At 37.8% G+C, this 13,210-nt stretch overlaps 1 protein-coding gene across 1 annotated transcript in view; it reads right to left on the bottom strand.

Moving 5' to 3' along the window:
* Positions 1-13,210, bottom strand: part of brinp3a.1 (bone morphogenetic protein/retinoic acid inducible neural-specific 3a, tandem duplicate 1) — a 51,912-nt gene that overhangs the window by 17,114 nt on the left and 21,588 nt on the right. The window contains exon 3 of the mRNA XM_053322282.1: positions 12,896-13,080. Within this exon, the coding sequence (XP_053178257.1) occupies positions 12,896-13,080 (185 nt within the window). The remainder of the gene's footprint in view (positions 1-12,895; positions 13,081-13,210) is intronic.

The following is a 13,210-nucleotide window of genomic DNA, read 5'->3' as shown; positions in this document are numbered from 1 at the left end:
AACTAATCCTATATTTACATTTCTCCTAAATGAAAATGTTGCTATTCAACATATGGATGGATTTAATAGAATAACACACACAAAGCATGAGAGAAAGAACTGTTTTTAAAGAGACTGCTTCTATTTTCTAAAGCTACTAGGCTATACTCGGCTGTCAAAATTAATCTGACACTGATGCATTGAGGTAGATTATAAAGAAAGCAGCTTTAATACACTGTAACTGAGTGCAAGCGTAACAGTAACAGTCACTCGTTATTCTGGATAAAAAGGTGGATACACTGTTAATAATTTCACAGAGTGTCCATTTGAAAGGCCTCGTAGTGTCAAAATGCTTTTCAAACTTTGATGTGCATCAATAAAGTGGTCCAGGTTGTGCTTAAAAATGAGTTCCTGGGCTGCATGTCATGCAAACTAAAAACGATTGCTCACCCCGCTACTCCACTGTTGGAGAGTATCGCATTTTAGAGGCTTATTTCTAACTGTACTGACATATTTTAGAAGCTGCGGGTTTTCATACAGGCTGGCCCACTCACAATGGACCAAGAGTGCAGCCGATATAATATAACTTCAATAAGAACCTCCATTTCTCTCTCGGAGAAAAAAAAACCTTGTTGAAGCAGCTGCTGTACAATAGGTTATATTATATCCAAGTGCAAGCAGGTGTTGTTTTCACTGAAACATGTGGCATGGGTTGATAAAAACAGGACTAAGAGAAGAAAACAAATGGTACCATTCATGGAAAAAATAAAAAGCCTATTATGCACAAGAGCAAAAAAAAAAAAAAAAAATGCCAGAGTGATAAATCCCTTTAAACAGTCAGATACAGACCACAATAATTGCCCAATATGGAAGGTGAGCTCAGTTAAGCAGATAATGGACTATCTTGAAAGCCTGAAAGGTCAGTCAGAGACTTTCATTTTAACACAATACAAAGTTCTGATGAGAAAGAAACACTTGCTAAATTAATTTGGGTGAGTACAGCAGTAGAAGTTTGATACAAAAAAAATGGAAGTGAGAAATAAAGGAACAGAATAACTTTTTGACAAAGGTATAAAAAAGATCCTCCAACTTTTGCTGCATGTCTTGAAAGACACAACTAAGCCTCAAAGACATAACATCAGATTATTGCTGATAACAACACAGATACACAAAGACAGAAGGAAAAGTTTATAATCTGTCCTCTCTTTAGCATAGTTCACAATCTCAGCTCAATCATCCGTGACAAAAGCCTGATTTAGAGCATGCGTATATCCAGACTCCACAGGCAGCAGAGATAAACTGCCAACCTGAAGGGAAATCCATCTCCTTCGTTGTCACTTTCAAATTATTGCCAAACACCATGACGGTGTCTTATTTTAATATTTTCCCAAAGGTCCAATAAAAGTAACGGCATCTCCTTGCTAGATTAATGACAGCAGCCGTGGTATCCAGCCAGGAGGAAACGGAAGACTTTTGCCGCTGTGGGCAGAAAAGTTGTCTACTTTTGACAACTATTTTTGACAAGTACAAAGTCAATGAGGGAACTACACATAGAGACACACAATGATGAATAACAGCTAGAGCTCTGCATGTAAGGTACTGATACATAGAGTCATATGGTATATTGTCAATTAAATATGGAAGAAGATATCAACTGTGAATTTACAATTACTGAAATAAAGTCTTTTAGGCAGAGAGAGCCGAAAGGAGAACGAGAAAGAGTGAGACTAACTTTCCATTCTTCTTCTTTTTTTTTAATATTGACATGTTAACACAATTAATTAAAATCTGAGCAGGCTCCGTAGGGATCAGCAGATTAATTTCTAACACAGACAGATGTCCAACTTAAAGGGGAAAATTGACCAAATGCAAATCTAATGATGGCTTTTCTATGCATAGCAATGAGACCATCTGCAAAAAGAACCCAGTGGAGCAGAGCATGTGTGCACAGTCAGCCTTCTCTATTAGAAATCGACCCCAAAAAGAAAAAAAAAATCCTTTTTAAATATTTCACTATTTTCAAGTCCTCATGAGGTCCTTTTTTTTTTGCTTAAAGGAAAAAAAAACATTAAAGTTATTCTCAAAAGTGATATGTAAATGACATTTATCGGCTGGTGGGGGAAATATTAATGTGCCGTAATTGAGTACAAGATAATTGTGCTGACTGTGTTGGAATAACTAACAGCTGCATTTAATGGAACATTTAATTGCACTTAAAGGCTTTCCTAGAATAAGCAGTTTGTGAAGCTTACACTTGCTGTGAACGTGATTTATTTATCTTATCACAATGAATTTGATTTTGCCCTCCAGGCATGCCTTTTGATGTTTTCTCACTGTCTAAACAGTCTGTTAGAATTTATTAATCCTGAAAAATATTCTGTGTGTAACTTCTATAAAACTAAAAATCAACCATATATATCTATTATGACAAGAATTAAGCCAAGTAAGGCATATTGTAAAGTGCTTACATTGATGTTCAATGCAATGGACTGTATTATACTGTTCACATGAGACAATAAACTTAGATGTTGTCATGACTTGATTCCACTAAAGTTACATATATTGAATCATTAACCTTCATTGTATTATTTTTCACAAATGCATACCTGATTAAAAGGTGTGTGAGTGTGCTTCCCTTTGCCTCCTTCTAACATGTTAAGTAATGTTTCTCCTGTACTTTATCTGTCTGTTTTTGTCCAATCACTATGCAGAGAAAACACAAACTAGTAAAAGCAAATTGCAACTCACAACTGCGCTAAGACCATAGACTGTATAAAAGAAATGGACGTAACATCCATGACGTCACCCATTGGTTTGTGGACTGCTGCTCGGAAGCCAATAGTTTCAAATCTGGGCAGCGCCATCTTGAAAATTTCAGGTGCATGCTGGGAAAAATAAAAACACGGATTCTACATATGTGGGCATGAGGCGGGGCCATGGGTGGAGCGGGGAGGTTGCGAGGGCTGGATCTCGAGGACATTGGTCAATCAACCTGTCAATCAGGACGTAGCCACGCCCTAATGCATACCCTGCTTTATCGTCAAATATAAAATCAGGGGAGGCCAAAATTTCACAAATGAACATCAAACTGCATTGAAGAAGGCTTTAAACTAGCGATTGAGACCATAAACACATTTTGAAAACGTTTACTGTGGTTAGAAATCAAGTGAGAAGTTGGTGAATTCTCCATTGACTTGTATGGAGACGGTCGCCCCCTGGTGGCCTTTTGCTAGAATGCAGTTCTAAGTTACTTCCGCGTTGGCCTCATTACAGAGGAACAGAACTCCCCGCCTGGCTAAGACTCGTACAGTAAGGCTACTAACAAGCTTCACAAATATGAATTCATCTATACTGCGTCTCTACAAAGCACAGCATCACCTCATAAAGAAAATGGAGAGCTGAGAACCAGCCAGTGAACCATAGATTGACAACAAATTACAAAACATAAGGTTCATACTGGAGGTATGGCTTGTCTGTTTGTGGGTTTGTCACATACGACATGTCTCATGCAGAGTGAAATGTAAACATCTGCGTTCCCTTCATCATTCTGACTATATCTACAAAACTTCCCATCATCATGACAGCCACAAGATGTGATTCCAACACATCCTAATTAAACGATCACATAGGTTGGTTGCAGCTGCACTCCAGAGCAACCCATACTAGCTTTTTACAGAACATGATGTTTTATGATGTGACAATGCTGTGACGGTTTGATTAGGGTTAGGGGAAGATCATAGTTTGGGTTAAAATGATTTCTTGAAACCTAATTAGTAATTCCTTAAAGCTACTCAACCTAAGTCACCATGGCAACAAACAGTAGAAAACAGTCAAACAGTCAGCTTGTGGTTGGAAACATGACACTTTTCTAAGTTTTGCCATCTATCTAACTATTAAGCCATCCTCCCAACCCGTCTCCTCCTAATAAGATAGTCACTTTATATTGACGTCATCTAAACTGCGTCAACGGGTGTTATTGCTTTATTTTATACCTATGTTGACGTTTCTGTTGTGAGAACCGGCTATATGACTCACATCATTTTCATACTCATCAAATATTTCAGTCCCTCTTGCCTGCATGGAAGCATCTGTTATGTTTCTGAACTCATTTATTCAGGTTTTTCCTTTATTGTATCACCAGTGTCTATATTCAAGCAGCAAGTAAACATTCCCAAGTGAGTCCTGAAGGCTTCATATTACACTGTGTAGTGAAAGTGTAGCTCTTCCTGCTGCCAAAGACATTGTTCAGGAAAACACAGCCGCTTGGAAAGTTGACATAGTCTTCGACAGCGCAGTGGCTCAGTGCACAAGTGCGATGGCTCAGGATGTGACGTTTCAACTCTTGTAGCCAGGGACGACATTTGGCATTGTAAGTGGAGGAGAAAAAAGATGCACAGCTGCTAGTTTGACTCTGTTTTTTTCTGTGGAGGAGGAGAAGTACTGGCGTGCCCAGCGCTCCCAGTAGGACGGTTAGGCACACTCACACATGGAAACACATCTCTTTCCATGCCAAAGGTTCAAGTTCAATTATGCTTAAATGATGCATGAATTTGTTATAGCTGCTGCTGCTGCAAATAATAGCAGGTGTAGTGAATAGTATGTAATTAAATGTTGATTCATTTAAAAAATAAAAGTCAAATGGAAAAAAGCAAACATTTTAAAAGTCTTTATCTCAATCTTGGCAGCACTGTGTATTATCTGATATTACTGAGAGGTTGAAACTGAATATTTACAACTAATAAATTGAATAAAATGGGTATGATAAAAGGAAATGATAATACAAGTGTGTTACTGAAGGACTTGTATTATCTAAATCAGATTATACCGTGTCTTTCACAGTATATAGATGGATGACAGCCTCTGTGTTATTGTTATGGGGCCCCAGCAGGGCAACGCAGCACTTAGCCTGTTAACATGGTCCACTGATACAGATGGCTTTGAGGCTCATCCATTATTTAAAAATGTGATGCTGTAATATTATTATAAGACCAGTTAGGCGAGAGCATTTTACTGATGAAGATTCATCACAGCTGCAAATCCCTCATATGAATAATTCCACAAAAACAGCATCCAATGTCATCTAGTGCGCTTGTTTTTTCAGAGGTTTGAGCCACAATGGACTTTAAATGGCTGCACTTTCTGCTTGTTAGAAGAAGAAAAAAAAAAAGTCCGAGATGGCATTAATGTTTCATGAAAATCATGGCTCATTTCAAAATTGCCTCATTGGCTGCACCTTCAAGAATTGTTGTTCGCTTAATCACCAAGGCATAGTAGATGTGCAAATCCACATTTGCATCTGAGATACATTTCCGCCTGTTTATTCAGTCTTTGAGGATTGCAATGCGTGTTTTAAGACCACTTTGTTGCACTGGCTTACACTCTAATGTCAACCAGCGAGGGATAAGCTTATAAACTATAAGCAAAAAAAAAAAAAAAGGGGGAGAGGAGGAGGAAAAAAGCATCTGAATGAGATTATTGTGTGCCCTAAAAAAAAAAAGCCATTGAAAGCCACAGGGGAGCAGAGGGGAACCTTTAGTGGAGGAAAGTGGAATTTAATACTGTATGTGGCGTTTTGTTTACTGAGTCTCTTTAAGGGAAACTATGCCATTTTACAGGAAGTACTAGCTTGAAATGGGGCCAAGAGAGCAAATTTGATTCTGTGTATTTATTTTTGCTCTCTAAGCTTGACTTTTTTCTTTTTTTTAACCAGCTGCAGATTAGAGAGAAATCCTAGCTGGAAGAAGTGGAATTCTTAAAAATCTTTAAATCCTAAGTCAGACATCAAACTAAAGCCAGAAGCTATATCTATCGAACTATTTATACAATTATCTGAGGCCTCTTCACCTATATCACATCAAGGAGAGAAACTTTTATCCCTTGTTTACTGTTAAAAGGTTTGAAAACAGTGAAAAAATGACATTTATTTTCCTATCTGAACGATGAAGATCCTAAAAAGAAATTAATTATTCTTCCACAGCAGTAATAACAGGGGACAGAGTGATTTGTTTTTTTATTTTTTTATCCTACCATCAAAACTGCCCCAAACTCAGAGAGCTGTGTTCGCTTCGACTCTTCCTCGGCAGCCTGATTTCTGAAGCTCAGTCAAACTTGTGTTGTCCTCTGTTATGATAAATGAAGCACAACGCTGCATGACTGACTGAATACTCAAGGCTCGCATAGCAAATTGGGTCAAACATTCCTTATCACTTCTCCTCCCCATCAATGATATTCTCCTCCCAACTTTAGTTTAATGAATCTTCAATACGACGGAGTCTGGCCTGCAAATCAAAGGTAAGCTCATTGATTGATGCAGCATTTCCTGTTTAACTGCCACACCTCAGACTCCGGGCTAAGAGGCTCGCTAAATAGGGCCTGTCTGTCCCTGTCTCATCTCTTCAGTTCAGTCGCATATGACACCTTAACTCATGCCACAAAATGTTTGACAAATGACAGAGGCTCTCAAAGGAAATTACTGAAATGGAAGGGCTGATTCATCACACTATGTAACAGCAGAGACATTTTTTTTTTCTGTGCTCCTATCTATCTCATTTTTCCTGTCTTTGATTATTTTCCAGTGCTGCTGCACTCAGTTCTACAGGCCTTCAGGCTGGGTGTTTCTACCATTTAAAATATGTTATCTTTAAAAACCAGGGGACCAGCGCTCACCTTAAAAGTGGCTTTGTTTTGGCATCCATCTTCATTGGGTTGAGGCAAAAAACCCATGTTCTGAACTAAAGGCTGCTGACGCCTTGAATATTTAACATCAGTCACCTGAAAATGCCTAACAAACAAATGTACCCCTGAGGGCTTTTTCTCTATTCATCTCAATCAGAGAGGTTTTTAGCAGCACTTTGGTTCAGTAGTGGCTGCCAAATCAGCTCAACGTCTGCTTGCCAATTCACTTTAGGGAATATACAATTTTATCTCTGATGGACTGTATAGTGGGACATCACTAAGGACAAGTCAGTGAAAAATTAGCTGTGGCTCAGAAAAAGGAAAGCATTTTAGTTTTTTTTTAGCTGCAGCTACACAGTGAAGGAAATAGACACTGATGTTGGTGCTTTTTCAGTGGAGTTTTATCTTAGTGCTGCTATTGCCTTCATGCTACTCACTGATAAATGTTGAGGGTTTTTTTTTACCTGGTAAATAAAGTGACATCCCCCTTCACAGCACGCCACTCAACCAATTAATTTGTACAAACTAAGCATATAAATGATCAGATAATTGTAAGCAGGCATCACAGGGCATCATAGAAGTGCAGAAATGTTGGTAACCGGAAAATTGAAAATCAGAGTAATGGAAAAGGTTTTTTAAATGTTAATGTTTTTAAATTTCATTTATATTATAAAATCAGAGCTACCCAGTCAAAAATTGATGATTTGTTGTTGAGGCAATGGCAAACATCAGTATTGCCTAATCATTTTAAAAACAGGTCTTGCACACCACAAAGTCTCAAGACCAAGAAGAAGCAAGGAAATCATAATGTTTCTGATGGGAGATTTTCATTTGGTAACAAATAATATCATGTCTTCTAATCCATTAGTCAATTGCAGGATTGTGACAATTACTAAATTATTTAATGCACTCATGCAAAAAATGACATTTAGTTTCAAATTGGGGGAATATTTGTATCAATATTTTGTGGCATTTGATAAACCAAGTGGTCAATATTTTAAAAAAGACAGATTAATGAATACCTGTTTGCTTTATCCCGAAATTACATATCCTGAATATTTTAAATTATTTTTCAGATAAACTTGAAGATGGACTATTATGCTTATTTCCAGCTCTATTTTTTTAGACTTTTGGGGGTTTTTGGACTCTCTAGAGTAGCTTTGTATCATTCATGTTCATCTTATACTGGCCCTTTATGCAGAACCTCAGTTCAGCCTCTGTCTCCTAACAGATCATTTCACCCCCCTCCTGATGAGCCCGAAATTTACAGGAAGTGAAACATGTTCCTCACTAAAATAGCAGAACTTTGTTTGATGAAGAGCACACCTCCAACAGGAAAACTATTTATTTTGCTGTGTATTGGAGTCATGGCTCATAATGTTAGCGGAGAGGAGCACACTTGTACTGTACGTGGAGCAGATGACCTCATTAAGAAATCTGTCACACGCTGACATCAGCTCAGGCTGAAAGTTTAAAAAAAGTGTTGGAAACCGAGCATTCAAAGAAGACTGAAGTCTGCTTTCTGTTCACAGGGATTACTCCTACATACGTTTACCTCATTATGTGACATATGAACCACTTTTAACATCAACATCCAACATTGTAACTTTATATATGACTGAAAATGAAGAAAAACATAATAGGCCATCTTTAAGGAAAAACTGCTTCTTCTAAATAAACCACTAGAAAACATTATCTGATTATCTGACAAAAAGCGTCGTCAGAGAGCCGAAGACAGGGCTGACATTTGGGAGATAGACTTTACAGGTTGTAATAATAATGCATGGTGCTTTGTGAATTTAGTATCATAGTTATCTAAAGCTGTTCTTATGTACATTACCTATTTGACGCATGTGATGAAACCTCCTGCCTCCATTCATTTATGGTAAAACTGCGTCCTTAATGCCAAAAAAAAAGGTAGTAAGTGTACCTTTGAGTAGAGACCACTTTCTGTCACTTACACCTTTCCAAAGGTTGAAATAACATCCATGCTCCAAAAATGTATTTTTAGTCTGCTTTCATCTTTCACATGCTTAATGATCTCATCTCACCTCAGTTTAACTCATGTTAATTAAGATTATCTTGTCTTTTATTAGTATTACACATGTGAATGCACTAATTAAATAACTATATGTAGCATTCTCTCTCACAAAGCACCAGTTTTAAGCCAATGACATTACAGATCACAGACCAATACACAGTTGATATTAAAAGAAGAAATGTGGATCTATTGGTCAGGTCAGATATGTTTGGATCCCGTCACATAACCACCACTACAGGGACAAGTGGAGTCACATCACAGAGCACATCACAAACAGGCTGATGAAACTAAAAGTATATCAGATGGGGGGGGGGGGGGGGGGGGGGGGGGTTTGCAGGTCGCTGATATTACCTGCATTCCATGACGTTAATCTGCTGTTGTTTACCACAAGGGAGCGTAAACACATTCAAGCCATGTGAGGAAACAGATTCCTCAAAAAGCACAGAGAAATCAGTCTGCAGCAAAGGCAAACTCAGCTGATTCAATTCATTCTACTTGATAAGAACTGACAGAGTGATGAATGAACACCCCCCGAGGGTATTAAGCAGTAAAAGATGCAGGGTGATATTTACATCATAAGCATATCTTGATATGCATAGTATGCTGTTCCGTATACAAGCCTGAGAATACACACATGAAAGAGCAGGGAGGGAAATAAACAATACTTCTCGCTTCATCTATCTCTTGGTCGAATCCTCTCTTGCTCATTGTGTGTGCATGTGTGCGTGTCTACTCCAATGTCACATCAAAGCACCATGAGGTGAATACAACACAAGGTTAGTGTTTAACAATAACTTTGGTTTCATCAAATCTAGCAGCTATGCTTGTGGCTTATCGACACCACGGAGTCTTCACCTCATCAATCATTTTCCACATCCAAGATGTTCTTTCATAATCGTGGCAGCTGTAGGACACTAGCACCACAGCACCCTGCGGTGCCTTAATGACAGGCCAAGGGATCCACAAGATACACAGAATACAAATTTATTTATTCTTAAAGGGGAAATAAATTGTTTGCAGAAGCTTGCCACCCAGATCAACTGATACAATTAACCTCCAGCTGATAGAAAATAAAGAAAAATAATGTTCACCACAAGATAAAACAATGAAAGACTATAAATGTATATGTATGTAGAATTACTGAAAACATACATTTATTTTGAAAGTATCGAAATAGAAGACATAAGTATTAAAAGCATTTAAATTCTAGAAACTGGGGAAAAGAAACAACACCAATGAAAGATCAGTGGCTGTCAATTGTGGAAGAAATATTTTTAATGGAAAAACTGACACACATACCTAGGCTACAAGAAGCTCAACTGGACAAGAAGTGGGAGAAATGGACACTATACAAGACTCAAGACGATATCGGACAGGAATAGTAACTGATGAATACTCTAACCCACAAGATAGTAAGAATAAATTGTATTCCCAGGCAGCTTTTGTTATAGTTGATTGTATTTGTATTTACTTTTTTTTTAAGTGACAAAAAAAAAAGCATTTAAATTGCCATTATTTCGCAGCTCGAACTGGTAACGACAGCTCACTCATGGTAGCTTGGTGTCACCGTAATGCACAAAGCTATCTGACAAGCAGGTTTTCCAGGTGCACAGCAGTCAATAACAATAGCGACTGTCAGACCAAGCGATGGAAAGATTAGTCACTGTAAATAGATCTCAAAGAAATGCTGCTACATCTCAGCAGACTGAGACCAAAACCTGGGCTCACAAACAACAACAACAACAACAACAACAAAATAAGAAACCAAAGACTAAAAACAGACTATACAATGAAAGGTACGTGTCTTACAGCTTTTCAGAGATGGGGCAATATCCCACACCTGAAAGTTTTATTTGCAGTATATATACGAATTTGTCATATGAGGTACGTCAGTGATACCAAGAAAGCTCAAGAGCCATGTTGACAAAACACTCCTCTGTAGCCGGCACAGATATTGAAAAGTTAAAGCAACTAAGAGGTGAATGTACCACAGAATCAATGTATTATATATTGTGTTTTTGTTGTTGGAAACCTAAAATAGAAGCTAACTTTTGGGGCTTGTCTTTCATCATTTATAGTCTTGTCTGTCAGAAATGAAGTGCTGCATGTCTGTAAAATGTCTATATTGAAATAAAAATAAATCAGAAATGATTACTTTTGGTCCTCCAAAGTCTCCCTGTCTACAAATATCAAACCTGCAAACCTGACATCTAATATTTAACAGTGACCCTGATGTTTGAAAAGTCAGCTTATGATGTTTTTTTTATGAACTGAGGATCATTCACTCTCTGGATCAGAACTCGAGGTCATTCATGCTTTTATATCATCTCAGTTCATTTATTGTAATTCACTGTGTTCAGGGTTCAGACTATTGACCTGCTTGGCCTTTAACAAATAATAGAAGCTCAGATATCATACCACAGGTTACCAGTACGACTGAAAGATTTTACTGATTATCTTTAAACTTCATGGTTTAGCCTCCAGACACACTATGAGTCAGAGTGCAGGTTCAGGTCTTCAGGCCGAGTCCTTCTGACATTTGATTTCTTAAGTCTTGGCTCAAATCTGAAGGCACCTTGGCTTTTTGCAGTCACGGTGCCTCAGCTCTCTGATATCCCCCCCCCCCCTCCCAACCTCCTCCCCACTCCCCTGAAGATCAGAATTGGCGATTGGAGCCTTTCATCACTTGCTACCAACGTCTTATCTGTTTTATTATTATTATACTTTTTATCTCATATTATTGTTGGGTGTTTTATTTTGTGTTATATTGAAGTGTCTGACTTTATTTTACTTGTCGTAGTTCTGAGATATTGTAAGGCTGCTGTGAAACCAAAAAAAATAAAAAATCACTGTGCGGGAGTACCGTGATTTACAAAAAAGTTTGAGAACCACTGGTGTAGGACATATTTCACCTGACAGTTTTTGGGTCTAATGTGAAATAAATCCATGCCTTACAAAAATCTCTTCTCTCTGAATAAATTTTGCACATAGTATGATGGGAATATTATGTTGGAGGAGCTCTTCTGCTGACTGGAGGTAACCTATGAAACAGCTGCCATAGATTTTTGGCTGGAACATTAGGTGAGGTTGTAAAGTGCATTCGCTATGAAAAAAATCATTAATTAAAAATGGCAGAAGAAGTGGCTTAAGTTTATCAGTCCATGCTGAGGGTAGTCTTTAAATGAGGTCTAAATTTGTCAACCAATGACTGAGGTTGCCTTATGTCCTTTAAAATATGTATTAATCATTTGCTGCGTAATTATATTCTGCATTTGCAGCAGACCAGCATAACCCATTGAGGGCCTATTGATGGGTCGTAAACTGCATACAGTAATTAGCAGTAAGTGGTAAGTACTTGGCAAGTACTGACCACTGTAGAGCATGATTTTTCTTAATTTGTTGCAATACTTACACCCAGAGGGGAGCAGAAGGGTCATTATTATCTCAAAAAACGTAATCACATCAACAGCTGTTTCGGATTCAGTCCATTATTTATACGTCTATTAATCAGGAAGTCAAATTTAAGTGTGCACATGGGGAACAAAAAAAAAAGTTAGATCTTTGTGTGTTTTTTAAGGGTCTTCAATCAACTTGTCAGCATTCAATAAGACTGCAGGATTGTACAGTACGGACCAATATGAGCCAATATTTCATGGTAAAGATCCTTTGCTACTCTGTTGTCATTATATTGTTTTCCTATAGTGAAGTACACTATGTCATTACATCAATAATGATGTATGGGTCATATACATTTAGTGGGTAAGGGGTATACACAGAATGGATTTGGAGACTAAATCCACAGTGACAGAAAATAAATAAATAAATAATACAATAAAAAAAGAGGGGGCCTGGACACTGATTGGTCATAAATAACATCTATTATCATTAAATGACATTAACCTGCTGATTGTAGGGTTTCCATTCAAATGCCATGGCCATGATTGCATTAGTGTGTTAGTGGGTGATCTAATCAAGACCACTTGCCATGTAGTGAAAAATACAATAATTATATTTATCCCCTGAATAAAAATCCAATTTGAACAATACCTTCATGAAATGACTGTAATCATACATTAAAAAATAAAAAAATAAATCAAACAATGAGGCGAGTCAAAGCTTTGGCAATTGATTATCAGAATATTTTTTTATATATTCCTCCTGTGTTTGGCAGAAGGTAAGAGAGCAGCAGGCTTTTTTTACCTTGATGGCAGTGGAGGCGATTTGGATGTGGTGCAGCTTGTGCAGGGTGCTCTCTCTGTCAATGAAGTAGGAGGCGGCCAGTTGGTGCAGGGCCTCCAGAGTCACAGCTGTGCCATTAGATTCACTCACTTCAGATGTCCGAGTTAACTTCCGCTTGTCCACAAAGATCATTAATGACTCTTCCCCTAAAAAATACACACAGACATGTACACACACTTCATTAATAACTAAAACACGTATAACAAACTCCAACAATAGTGGGACATGATAACCGATGATGAATACCTTTTATACACCAACTAAGCTTCTACCTGT

This window comes from Scomber japonicus, chromosome 7 (genome assembly GCF_027409825.1).
Source record: "Scomber japonicus isolate fScoJap1 chromosome 7, fScoJap1.pri, whole genome shotgun sequence".
Classification (NCBI taxonomy): domain Eukaryota; kingdom Metazoa; phylum Chordata; class Actinopteri; order Scombriformes; family Scombridae; genus Scomber; species Scomber japonicus.
This window is presented reverse-complemented; position numbering and strand designations above follow the sequence as displayed.